Source organism: Haematobia irritans, chromosome 3, assembly GCF_050003625.1.
Source record: "Haematobia irritans isolate KBUSLIRL chromosome 3, ASM5000362v1, whole genome shotgun sequence".
NCBI lineage: Eukaryota > Metazoa > Arthropoda > Insecta > Diptera > Muscidae > Haematobia > Haematobia irritans.
The window spans coordinates 202685598-202700611 of record NC_134399.1 but is presented as its reverse complement, the minus strand read 5'-3'; the positions used below and the strand labels follow the sequence as shown (position 1 = coordinate 202700611).

The 15014-nt window shown below is 31.0% G+C and overlaps 1 protein-coding gene across 1 annotated transcript in view; it reads left to right on the top strand.

Moving 5' to 3' along the window:
* lz (lozenge) overlaps positions 1 to 5362 on the top strand; it is an 87199-nt gene extending 81837 nt beyond the window's left edge. Inside the window, exon 5 of the mRNA XM_075302292.1 lies at positions 3915 to 5362. Coding sequence (XP_075158407.1) covers positions 3915 to 4795 — 881 coding nt within the window. The 3' untranslated portion in view covers positions 4796 to 5362. The remainder of the gene's footprint in view (positions 1 to 3914) is intronic.
* Positions 5363 to 15014: the final 9652 nt, after the last annotated feature.

The following is a 15014-nucleotide window of genomic DNA, read 5'->3' as shown; positions in this document are numbered from 1 at the left end:
AAGAAGTTTCTACGCAATCCATGGTGGAGGGTACATAAGCTTCGGCCTGGCCGAACTTACGGCCGTATATACTTGTTGTGATTGATTTTTGTTTCAATTAAAAACATTATTGAATTAATTACATTTTTAATTGAATATTTTTTGCAATTCAATTAAGATTTTGTTTTTCGTGAAATTATTTTTTAAAAAGTTAATTTATCCAATTAAAAAATTAATTGATACTATTATTTTTGTGCACACAAAAAAATTTCACGAAAATTTTTCCAATTAAAATTTTAATTGAGTTTTAAAAAATATTCAATTAAACATTTAATTGATTCAACAAATTTTTTAATTGAAACAAAAATCAATCACAAAAATAATAGTATCAATTAATTTTTTAATTGGATCAATTAACTTTTTAATTGACCTTCAATTAATTTTTTAATTGATACTATCATTTCTGTGATTGAATTAGAAAAATTTTTTTTTGTGTGTGATTGATTTTTGTTTCAATTAAAAAATTTGTTGAATCAATTACATTTTTAATTGAATATTTTTTAAAACTCAATTAAAATTTTAATTGGAAAAATTTTCGTGAAATTTTTTTGTGTGTACTACATAGGGATGCCATATCTACACAGAAAAAAATTTAACGAAAATGTTTCCAATTAAAATCTTAATTGATTTTTAAAAAATATTCAATTAAAAATTTAATTGATTCAACAAATTTTTTAATTGAAACAAAAATCAATCACACAAATTAATAGTATCAATTAATTTTTTAATTGGTCCATGTTTTGATTTTTTAATTGGATCAATTAATTGTTTAATTGACTGTCAATTAATTTTTTAATTGATACTATCATTTTCATGATTGAAGACATTTCAATTAAAAATTTAATTGGATCAATTAATTTCGTGATTGAATCGGAATTTTTTTTTTGTGTGTAGATCCAAAGAAAAAATTCCTCTTTCTTATAAAGTATATCCTTTGAGAGAAAATATATCCTAATTTATTATAAGGGATTTAACAATTGTTTATAAACTGTTATATTTATTTTTAAAGTCTTTAATGAATCAGTAAAAGCAGAATAAAATTATATGGTTTTGTTTATTAATTCCTTATTTCGGCTTGAGGTCTTTTTAAGGACAAATCCTTTTACGAGTTTTGATTAATTGTAAAATGTTCTTCTTTTTAATATTTCGGCCAACATCGTCAATCTTCGATGGGGAATTAAAACGTGGAAAAACATAAACAAGGAGAAACTACAGAGAAAAATTTCGTCCATTCCTAAAGAAAGTGAATTGACGATTAACAATTTTTGGCACATTCTATTATAACATGAAAAGGCAATAAATCAGGGACCGTAAATAACTCTTATCCAGAAAATTTAAACTCAAAAACTCTTCATGTTATAGTCAACGGAGACCTATACTGTCATATACCAATAGATTCATCCCGGAAAGCTCTTTCAGAATCTATGATGATATTAAAAAACCGCTCCCAACTCCAAAGTTAACGGTTATTTTTCAATGTAAAAATAAAAGATCATAAATAAAACTCTTTCTATGGTTTTATTTTTTCCTTCAGAAAATAATACTCTTTTTTGGAGTTTTATTTTTTTTCTTCGGAAAATAGAACTCTTTTCAGGAGTTCTATTTTTTTTCGTATTAAATAAAAGTCATATTCATTTTTGTTACAGTTTCTTGTTATATTGAGTCTATCTCACATAAAGTTTCTATTAATTTATTTGTTTAATTTAACAAACATAATTGTTTCCAAATTTTGATTTGAACGCAGGTCGCTCAGTACCAATTTAAGAGCAGAGAATGCTCTTTCCATGCTTACTTGGGTTGCAGGAACACACTGTACAGATTTTTCCAATACAGTAATCCCTCGATTTACGTCGTGTTTGGTTCCGGAATTTGACGACGGTTATCGAAACGACGTAAACCGAATTAAAAATTGCTCATACTTACTCCTAAGTCCATTTATGTTGTATGTATGTTGTATACTAGAGGTCTGCACAATTCCATTTGTAAATGCAGAGTACACGTGTACTTGCTACATGAGTACATCTATTTGAGAGAGTCGCAAAACTATTGGTACACATTTTGATGAACACCAAAAGCCACGAGTAACTTCTTGTTGCTACTCTGATGTCTTCACTACCAACAAACACATATTCCTCTTTCTCTCTTATTGAAGTGTACTCCGAGTGATCACGTCGAGTATGTTGCGAGAACAAAACTTCATAGAGTACTCCATGTACCACGTGCAGTTTCAGAAATACAAAAAACAGTTACTCTCCATAATATATTATTTCGGTTTGTTATAAAGAACGGCAAACGTTAAGGAAAGTGTGTGACATACATAAATATATGAAATATGTGACATACATACATATCTATGATTCATAATAATGGAAAGTTTTGCTTCGCACATAACTGAGAAATACTTGTGGTACCACGTGAAGTGAAGAGAATCCATGTTGTACTTTTTCTCAAATACTTACATTTTTATTGTTCCTTTTTTTAGGAACACGTATTGCTTCGTATAAGTACTTGGTGGTATTTGACAAACAAGTGTTCTCTTCACTTCACTACTTGCGCTCTGAGAGAAAGACAGTGTATGTACTATATTCGACAGCGAATTGCATACATGTAGTAAAAAGTTATTCGATGCAGACCTCTATTGTATACAAAAAATAAAAAACTTCAAAAATAAAGGTAATTCAGTAATTTCGGTAAGAATTTTAGAAAAAAAAATGTTTCGATGTCATCATCGTTGATACTTATTTTACCTATGGAAGGCGTTTCTGATAAAGTGGGCAAAAAAAATCGACGACGTAAATCGAATGGCGACGTAAATCGAAGTTTGATGGAACAAAAAATTTTACGACGTAAATAGAAACAACGTAAACCGAGACGACGTAAATCGAGGGATTACTGTATATACAAATGCGGATAATTTACTTTTTTTTTTTGCTTCCCAGAACTCATAAATAAGTTTATCATTCGACAAGGGCCTTGACGAAAAGTTATCGAATCCATAAAAAACGTTTTTTCCTTCCTCATTATCAGTTTCTTTACCTTTTTGTTCCCTGTCAACATTTAGGGTGTTCAAAAATTGGCCCAAAAACGATGTATTCAATTGCGATGTATCGCAAACATTCGGTCGATCATCGCATTGGCTATTATCGGCAAAGAGAAAACCAAATAAATAGCATTTTTAGAAAAGGAATTATTAAATATTCGGATTACAACTGTACAACTGAAAAATCCGAATCATCACTTCTTTAAGATGTCTTCAAGCAGACATTAATTGTAATGGCTCCTTTGCTATGATGCAAATATAAGGCTGCAAGAAGTGTTGGATTTTTTAGCAGCAATTTTTCATGCCGTTCAAATATTGTCAGAAATTTTGAGCTGGCGGGCTTCGACTGAATAGCAAGCTTCATTTGAAGCCATATTTTAAAGAAATCGCTATAAAATATTTGCTCTTCTTGCAACATTTGTGTGGTGACGTATACAGGCTCCAAGAGGGCTAATATGTTAAGTCTTTCACACTTTCCCATTCTGACTGACTTAGATTAAGCGCAGCATCGACTTTTTTTCAAGCAGAAGCCTTTCGCTAAGTCTCGAATGCGCTTCCATAAATCTTTATCAATTGTATCAAAGTTTTATTTTCAGAAGAAAAAAATAAAACTCCAAAAAAAAGTTTTATTTTCTGAAGAAAAAAATAAAACTCCAAAAAAAAGAGTATCATTTTCTGAAGGAAAAAATTAAACTCATAAAAAGTGTTTTATTTATGACTGATAAAAAAACTCTATGCTTTTGCAGCATTAGAAAGGGTATACTTAAAATTCTTCTATACAAAATCTTATTGAAATTCTATTTTTAACATTAGATTTCATTTATTTTTCTTTCAGACAACAACAATCTAATGGGAGCTGCCGACTGGACGGGTTGTTCCACATCCGCCTCTGCTGCCTATTCATATCATCATGGTCATCTGTTGCCACCACCACCAGCTCCACCATCCGCTACAGCGGCTACCACCAATGCTGCCTATCCCGGCTATGAACCTCTACCCTCCGATCCTGCCAATTTACAATTGCCCACTGTTATAACGGATATGCAACCATTTTGTACACCTAGCGAATATCATCCAAGTGCCATAGTACCACATATACAGCCTTCGTCGATGTGTAGTCCCAATTATACGGGAGGTCCGAAAAATGAATATGACTCGTATAATGCTGCTGCTGCAGCTGGTTATAGCTCATATAGTAATTGGTCCAATGGTTATAATAACTATCAATATGGTAGTTGTGCTGCCCAACCGCAATACTCTACGCATGCGCATGCTACACCCACTATGGTATTGTATCCACAATTATTCTCCACCTATAATCAAAATGAAATCCATTTACACTTGCATGGCACCGATAAAATTGAACAATATTTAGGTGGTGAGAATGCCTTGACAATTAGTTCACTTTCTGGTAATAGACCTAGTATAGAAATAGGTATTGGTACCTCAGATCATGAACAGGAGCATATGCAAAATCGTTTAAGTAATGGTGTCTTAAGTGGGGGTGATCATAACGTAGTCTCAGTCTCAGATGCCAATAATCTTGACCAAACAGACCAAAGACAAGCGGCAGGGCCGAATCATATAACAGAGCAAACTAATGATGTATCCCCTATAGTGGGTAGCGGTGGTAATGGTACCGTGGTGGAACAACATGCCACACGAGAGGGTGAAGAGGTGTGGCGTCCCTATGAACAGGCTCCTTGGCCCCAGTGACAAAATTGTAAGACTTATGTACATATAGAATTAAATTAAGCTAAATTAAGTTATTAAGTAAAAAAAAAAAAAACAACAAAACAAAAAATAAAAACCAAAATTCAAAAACTAAACTAAGAATTTGTAAAAAATTAAATGCTAAAAAAATATACATTATTTCCAAGGACTCATGCTCATTGGTTGGAATTTAGACTTTGAATAGAATATTCGTAATAATTCAGGCATCTCTAACATGACCAATCAGACACAGCCTTCCGATTTCAAAACAATTTTCAAATAATATTTTAATTAATTTATTTTTTGTTAATATTGACAACATCTAATTAAACTCTTCAGTTAGAAACAAGTATATACGGCCGTAAGTTCGGCTAGGCCGAGCATGTACCCTCCACCATCGATTGTGTAGAAACTTCTTCTAAACACTGCCATCCACAATCGAATTACTTGGGTTGTGGTAACGCTTGTCGATGGCAAGGTATCTTAAAACCTTCTAACACCGTCTTCTAAATTGTAAGTAAGTGCATATGTGGTATATATTAAATTAAAAAAGACCGATTAAATACGTATATAATTCAAACAAAAATTTTTATAAAAATAATATTTTGACAAAATTTTTCATAGAAATAAAATTTTTGCAAAATTTTCTATAGAAATAAAATTTTAACAAAATTTTCTATAGAAATTTTCTATAGAAATAAAAATTTGACAACATTTTCTATAGAAATAAAAATTTGACAAAATTTTCTATAGAAATGAAATTTTAACAAAATTTTCTATAGAAATAAAATTTTAACAAAATTTTCTATAGAAATAAAAATTTGACAAAATTTTCTATAGAAATAAAATTTTGACAAAATTTTCTATAGAAAAAAATTTTACAAAATTGGCTCGAGTGGCAACCATGATTATGAACCGATATGGACCAATTTTTGTGCGATTGGTGAACGGCTATATATAACAATGCACTGAATAGTCTAAGTGAGTCTGAAACTTAATAGGGATGTCACTTTAACCTAACTATGGACCGATATAGACCAATTTTGGTATTGTTGTTAGCGGCCATATACTAACACTACGTTCCAAATTTCAACCGGATCGGATGAAATTTGCTTCTCTTTGAGGCTCCGCAAGCCAAATCTGGGGATCGGTTTATATGGGGGCTATATATACCCAGCAAAAAAAATGTGGAAGTTCTTCTAAAAGCACAACTTTAAAAGCACTTCCAGAAATGTTCTCCCAAAGAAGTTCTATATTTTAACTGCACAGGAAGTTCATTTGAGTCAATTTTTTAAAACTCGCTTTTTCATATTTTTAGAGGGAAATTTAAATTTTTTTATTTCAAATTGGTTAAAAACACACCAAGAATTTATAAAATGATACAAATTACCTAAATTTTTCCAAAAAAAAAATATTTAATCCACTCTCGAAAACTTGCGAGTTTTTGAAAATACTTGATGTCAAACATTTCAGACAAACGTTAGAATGCATTAAAATTCATTATCCCACCTCAGTAATGCTGATGACATTTCTGAGTGTTTCAAAGCTTCTCTAAGTGGTTTCACTGCAATGTGGAACGCCGTTCGGACTCGGCTATAAAAAGGAGGTCCCTTGTCATTGAGCTTAACATGGAATCGGGCAGCACTCGGTGATAAGAGAGAAGTTCACCAGTGTGGTATCACAATGGACTGAATAGTCTAAGTGAGCCTGATACATCGGGCTGCCACCTAACCTAACCTAACTCGGACCGGGTAGCCCCAAAGGGCTTGGGGTTATCCAAGTTTACTTCCTCAGCTTCCCTGGCTTTTATCGCTAGGCCATTCACATGCTCGTTTCCATCCACCCCACAGTGAGCAGGTACCCAGATGATTCAAATGGAGCCATACTCGGAGTAGGAATTTATTATATTTTTACATTCCAAAACAGTTTGTGATTTAACCGTATTGGATGCTATAGCTCGTATAGCCATCTGACTATCGGTGAGAACATTTACACTTAGTGGCCTTGTGTTTGTGCTGAGCCATTTTACACACTCCGTGATCGCTCTGATTTCTGCTTGCGGAATAGTTGTAGGATCTGGCTAGCGAAAGGAGATTTCGGTGCCAGAGTTTTCTAAGTATACTTCCAATCCCGTTCTATCCCCCACGTTCAGAGTATGTATGACTTCAAAAATGTCAAGCTTTATGATAGAGGTGATTGCAATTGACAGATTGCAATACTGGGGTTGCCCAAATCCGCCAAATAAAAGATAATTAAAAAGAAATAATAAAAATGCTTTTGTAATCTTGTAAATAATAAAATGAACTATCAATGGAATAAATATGCCAGTTGTCAGACGAGCGGTTTAGAAATTAGAACATCCTGAATATGCTTGCAATACATATAAACCACCCGGTATTCATAATAATAAAGAACATCTCGAGAAGTAGTTAGCATCAAAAAACATTTTGACGTTTAGATGATTCATGTTCGATGGCGTTTGTGTCCAAGGGTTCAAAGGTGTACTTTGTACTGTCCCAGTTCAACGCCCGGTTGCAGCGAAATAATTGCCAAATTCGCAAAAAATCGATAGAAAGAAGAATGGAAAATGCTTGTTTTTATACCCTTCACCATAGGATGGTAACTTTGTCATTGCTTTTGTAACACATCGAAATATTGCTCTAAGACCCCATAAAGTACATATATTCTGGGTCGTGGTGAAATTCTGAGTCGATCTAAGCATGCCCGCCCGTCCATCCGTCTGTTGAAATCACGCTAACGAAACAAGCTATCGACTTGAAACTTGGAACAAGTAGTTGTTATTGACGTAGGTCGGATGGTATTGCAAATGAGCCATATCGGTTCACTTTTACGTATAGCCCCCATATAAACGAACTCTCAGATTTGGCTTGCGGAGCCTCTAAGAGAAGCAGATTTCATCCGATCCTGCTGAAATTTGATACTTGGTGTAAGTATATGGTCTCTAACAACTATGCATAAATTGGTTCACATCGGTCCATAATTATATATAGCCCTCATATAAACCGATCCCCCGATCCTCATCTATGAGGCTCCCTCCGGATTCATCCGATTCGGTTGAAATTTGGTACGTGGTGTTAGTATATGGTCTCTAACAACCATGCAAAAATTGGTACATACCGGTCTTAATTATATATAACCACCATTTAAACCAATCCCCAGATTTTACCTCCGGCGCTATTGGAGGAACAAAATTCATCCGACCCGGTTAAAATTTGGTACGTGGTGAAATTTGGTACATTGCGCTAGTATATGGCTGCTAACAGCCATGTAGGAATTGGTCCATATCGGTCTATAGTTATATATAGCCAATCCCCAAAAATAATCTATCAAAATTTTATGTCTATAGAAAATTTTGTCAAAATTTTATTACTATAGAAAAGTCTGTCAAAATTTTATTACTATACAAAATTTTGTCAAAATTTTATTTCTATAAAAAAATTTGTCAAAATTTTATTACTGTAGAAAATTTTGTCAAAATTGTATTACTATAGAAAATTGTGCCAAATTTTTATTCCTATAAAAATTTTTGTCAAACTTTTATTTCTATAAAAAATTTTGTCAAAATTTTATTACTATAGAAAATTTTGTCAAGATTTTATTTCTATAGAAAATTTTGTCAAAATTTTATTTCTATAGAAAATTTAGTCAAATTTTATTACTATAGAAAATTTTGCCAAATTTTTATTTCTATAATAAATTTCGTCAAAATTTTATGACTATAGAAAATTTTGTCAAAATTTTATTTCTATAGAAAATTTTGTCAAAATTTTATTTCTATAGAAAATTTTGTCAAAATTTTATTTCTATAGAAAATTTTGTCAAAATCTTATTACTATAGAAAATTTTTTCAAAATTTTATTTCTATAGAAAATTTTGCCAAAATTTTATTTCTATAAAAAATTTTGTCAAAATTTTATTGCTATAGAAAATTTCGTCAAAAATTTTTTACTATAGAAAATTTTGTCAAAATTTTATTTCTACACGCAAAAAAATAATTCTTTCCTCCCAAACGAAATTTTAGACAAACAAAGTTCGTTTCTCATTTGCTTTTCGCTGTAAGGAAGTGTATTTGGAAGGAAAGTATATACTTTTTGTGATAAACGTTTATTCTTTTCCAGGATGTAAAAACAATTTCATAAAGACAAACTCAAAAACAAAAAAAAAAAACATTGTTTTCTTGCTAATTGCATTTTCCCTCACATCTTTCTCACATTCACGAGTTTTTTTTAGTTCTTAACACCTTTTTCTGTAATACCAACAATGTAGAAGAAATTATACGATTTTATAAATTTTTAAAATTTTTTTACCTTTCGCCTGTACGGAGAATCGAACCGCGGACCATGCACTTTGTAAGCCAATACACTAACCACTGAGCTATGTACCTATTATGGTCATCAATAGATAAATATCCATATAAGTTATATTTATATAGCATAGCTTGCGGCGCCCACGAACCGAATAAACAATGTTTATTTAACAGAAACAAATATTTAGTTTGGCATCGTGGAGCAGTGGTTTCTACGTCCGACTTGCATGCCAAGGGTCGTGGGTTCGATCCCTGCTTCGACCAAAGTTTTTTTTTTGTTTTTTTTTACATATATTCCAGATATGTTCGGAAGATTCCGAAAAAATGTTCAACATTACATTGTAGTATATTAAATTTTTAACTGTAAAATGTGTCTTATTAAAGACCCAAAGTCAGAAAAGAACAGTGTTTAATATAAACGAAATGGACCTTGTTGTTGTTTCAAAAATAAGTTTTTTTATTGAAAAAATAAAAATTTTGTAACAAACGAATTTTTTTGGTGATAAAAGTTTAAAATTTTCGAAGCAATTCAAAAAACTCTAACAAAAGAAAAACGTTTTCGGTACACGTTTTCCAAACGTTTTTTTTTCTTTGCGTGTATAGACAATTTTGTCAAGATGTTATTTCTATAGAAAATTTTGTCAAAATTTTATTACTATAGAAAATTTTGTCAAAATTTTGTTACTATAGACAATTTTATCAACATTTTATTACTATAGAAAATTTTGTCAAAGTTTTATTTCTATAGAAAATTTTGTCAAAATTTTATTACTATAGAAAATTTTGTCAAAATTTTATTTCTATAGAAAATTTTGTCAAAATGTTATTACTATAGAAAATTTTGTCAACATTTTATTGCTGTAGAAAATTTTGTCAAACTGAATTATTTACGTCTTTAATCGGTCTTTTTTTGTTTAATATATACCCCGTATGGACTAACTTACAATTGAAAACCATCACCGTGTTTTACGGAAGTTTTGAGACACCTCGCCATCGGCAAGTGTTACCGCAACCCACACCGAAAAAAAAGTGAATTGTTTTATAGGAAGAATGAACTACCTCGCACGAAAATTGAAATAAATTTTACTCCACATTTTGAGATTTCCACAAAGCTTTGTTAAAACCAGGAAAATTTAATGGCCTGTTGTATTTTTTTACAGTAGTTCACGAAATTACATCCTCTCATAGAAAAAAAATTAACTAAAAGTAAAGAAGAAAATCATTGGCGCCAAATCATCACCATTTTAACCATACAGTAGTTCATTCTTACTATTTTTGGGAATCGTACGAAAATCGTCGTTTGCTTTAGTTCATATTGAACTTATGTGTACGGTCATTGAACTTTATACCCACGTTTAGTTCATAAAATTTTTGAGACATACTTAAAAAAAGTAAGATTTCATTAAGCTGTAGAAAATTTATTTAAAAAATCAAATTAAATGTCTTTTTCAAGTTCAATTAGTATAACATTCAGGAAAAATATTCAGTTAGGCTTTCGCTTTTCCAAATCCGAATTGCCGGGCCTCACGCTTGACACCTGCCATCAGATTTTGTACAGTCACCTTGTCCACCTTCTTCGCCGCAGAAAGCCAGTTTGCCTTGAACTGCTGCTCGTCCTTAGCAGTTTTTTTGGTCTTCTTTAGGTTCCGCTTGACAATAGCCCAGTATTTCTCAATTGGGCGGAGCTCTGGCGTGTTGGCAGGGTTCTTGTCCTTGGGAACCACCTGCACGTTGTTGGCGGCGTACCACTCCATGGCCTTTTTACCGTAATGGCAAGATGCCAAATCCGGCCAAAACAGTACGGAACAACCGTGTTTCTTCAGGAAAGGCAGCAGACGTTTATTCAAACACTCTTTCACGTAAATTTCTTGGTTGACAGTCCCGGAAGCTATGAAAATGCTGCTTTTCAAGCCACAGGTACAGATGGCTTGCCAAACCAGATATTTCTTTGCGAACTTTGACAGTTTTATGTGCTTGAAAATATCTGCTACCTTTCCCCTTCCTTTTGCCGTATAAAACTCCTGTCCCGGAAGCTGCTTGTAGTCGGCTTTGACGTAGGTTTCGTCGTCCATTACCACGCAGTCAAACTTCGTCAGCATTGTCGTGTACAGCCTCCGGGATCGGGCTTTGGCCGTCGTATTTTGTTTATCATCGCGATGTTACCATCTACCAATCCATGGTAGATGGTACATAAGATTCGGCCTGGCCGAACTTACGACCGTATATACTTGTTAGTTTTTAAAGTACTTCATTCAAATTATCTTCGAAGGCACAACCTCTAAAGCAACTCAAAGGACCTGGAAGCGGTGCATTTCTCATGTATCAAACCCATGTATCACAAATTGGGGATCCAAAAAAAATTTTATGGAATCTCTTTTTGGGCTATTTTTTTTTTAAACAATTTTGAGACCACATCTCTTCCTATATTATTTTAGTTGCTACCTGTAATAAATGTTGTAAATTCCAACCTGAACATGTATCTAAAACATTACTGACATGTACTTATTCGTATTATTCAATACAGGCAATGTAGTACTTGATTCAAGTACATACTGTTATATAAATGACTATTTCTAATATATTTACTATCAATTCCGATATTAAATTAAAGTCATAAGTAGAAATTAGTTAGTAATCTAATATAAAACTAAAATAGAATCAAGAACAATTTACAATGTAATTATCAATCTAATGAATAAGAATTTTTAGGAGACTTATGATTAATGACAAGGTCAACATTACATATATGTATGTGTTCTTGTATAAGTGTATTAAAAAAAAAACGAATATATAAATTAACCAAAAACTCATTGTTATTTATAGACATTTATATATATATATACAAATAAGGTATTTAGAAAAATAATTGTAGTTATAATATCCATAAGATGTATCTAAATGTATGTATAGATGTATAAACTATAGTCTATGTATGTCTATAATATTTATATATATGTATTAAATTAATATATTGTATGTATTTTTTTTATGTAAAACAAAATGTCAAAAATCTTATTAACTGCGGTTAAATTGTACTTAACACCATCGAAACAAATTTGCAAAATGAAATCAACCAATAACAGGCTATTGGTGGAAATATCAAATAATTCTTCACACAATGTATAGAGATTAAATGATGATTTCTGTTGATTGTCGTTGGTTTATGATTTGTGGCTATTTTTCAAGTATAGACTGTTCTTCACTCACTGCTGTAACGTTTTTTTTTTTGTTTTTAATTATTATTAGATTACATTTCATTTTTATTTTATTTTTTTTTTTTTGTAATTTATATAAAAAAAAAACAATTCTCAATGTTTCTATTTCTCTGGCTTGAATACTAAAGAAATTGTTTTGTTATGATTAAACTCTCCTTTTATATATAAATATACTATATACAAATATGTGTGTAAAGTTTTTATAAGAAAATTATAAATAAAATTAAAAAAAAAACAACAAACTGAATACGAAATAAATAAAAGTGAATTTTACAAAATGTTAAAGTTTTGTGTTTTATTTGATTTTGTATATTTAAAAATTTTTTTTCTACAAAATTCTATGGCCAATATGCTTGAGAATATATTGTGGTCGTTAATTCATACGCAGCTTAGTAAATATATTATTTTTGGATTTTTTTCCGTACCGTATATACTACACCCGTATGATTCATGGTCCAGGGCCTTGGTGGATTTTTTCTCCGGTTCTAAAATTAGAGATTTGTGTAACAACAAAACAAATAAGAACACAATAGTCGGATAAGTAATGCACACATACACGGACGAAAAATACTGTTTTTCATATGTTTGGGTGTAAAATTATATTGGAACTCAAATTTTTAAACACAATATTTTTAAGTACAAGCATATAATGTTCATAAACTAGCATAATATGTTTGAGACATATATGTTAATATGCAAGGCATATGTGAACATGACTCGCTTTGTTTGGCCATAGCAACAACAACGAAACAGCCAAACACACATGTGTAAATGAAATGGCGCAAAACCTGCGAAAAGAACCTGCCTAATTCAGCGATGGAAGCACTTGGAGAGTGCAATAAAGAGATATTTCCAAACGTGCATATTATTTTAAAAATTTTGGTCACTTTGCTAGTTACTCAGGGATGGAAAATACAATTTTTAAGAAAGTACAACAAAAATTTCACTCGAAAATTATTGTCAAGAGACTAAATTTTAAAGAAAATAAAATTTTGACAAAATTTTCTATAGAAATAAAATTTTGGAAAAATTTTCTATAGAAATAAAATTTTGCAAAAAAAAAATCTGTAGAAAAAAAAACGTTGCAAAATTTTTTCTATAGAAATAAAATTTTGCAAAAATTTCCTATAGAAATAAAATTTGTACAAACTTTTCAATTGAAATAAAATTTTGACAAAATTTTCTATAAAAATAAAATTTTGCAAAAATTCTATATAGAAATAAAATTTTGACAACATTTTCTACCGAAATAAAAAATCGATAATATTCTTTTTTCGACTAAACCATTCTTGAAGTTCAATAAAATCCTGTTTTTGACTATGTCTTTTACAAAATCGAGATTTTCTTCCCATATGAACATGTCTGTGTTGCCATATTTGTAAAAGACTATTAGCAAATAAGGTTGATAAAGACTTTCTCAAAATATTAAAATATTTTGTCAAAGCTATTGTACCATAAATCTGATATCGACTCAAAAATGTCTACACAAAAGTACTAAATCATTCGCGGGGGTACTACGGTACTGACCGGGGTGAAAAAGTATTGAAAAAAGTACTATAGTACTGCATTTTCCATCCCTGCAGTTACTACGTACTCATCCGAACTTTCATTTTTAACAATGAAGAGATTAAAGACGTATCTTAGAAATACGACTAGCGAGAGTAGACTCAATGGATTGGCATTAATGTCGGTTCATCGCCGAATAAATGTGCCGACTGAAGAAGTAATTGATTTATTTGCTGCCCAAAAAGCCCGTCGGCTCAATTTAATATTATAAAAATTGTATACATACATATGCATAAATAAAATTTTCTAAACATGTGATTATATGAATATTTTTTTTTTAAGTTGAACCCCCCCGAATTAAAATCCTGGCTACGGCCTTGTTAGTGTGGGGTTAGTTTTACGAAACTTTTGCCTACTTGTTAGAAACTGGGGAGAAAATAAAAGAATTTTCTTAAAAAACTCTTTTATATATATATATATATATATATATATATATATATATATATATATATATATATATATATATATATATATATATATATATATATATATATATATATATATATATACTATGTTCAGAAAAACGTAAAATCGAATTCAAAGTGCGCAAAATTACAATTCGGGAACAGCTCAAAGAATCACAATATGACGGAGGCATAAGGCAAATAAATGTTGAAAAATGTATTGCTAAACTGAAACACTATGGTTCGAATACACGAATTGAGGCATTAAGAAATCTAAGAGATGCAATAGCAATAAATCATGGGATCCCTATGAAGTTCAAAGAGCTTATATGGAAAAGGTCATCATATGGCTACGAGATGGATCAAATGGTTTTCTGGAATTCCCAACGGGTATAAAATAATGTATAACAATATAAACACCAATAAAACTCATAGGAACCGGTAAAACCCTATGTTCATCTTTGGAATGGCTGCAATCCCGAAAAGAGGAAATGAAGATGTAAATACAACAAACAGCACCGCCAACAATTATTTTAAAAACAATCCTATTTAGGCGGAGCACCTGTAAATGATTGCTCGTGAAAAGCCCAAGGGTGGTAGCTGGGGTCTTCCTAAAATAATATATATATATATATATATATATATATATATATATATATATATATATATATATATATATATATATATATATATATATATATATATATATA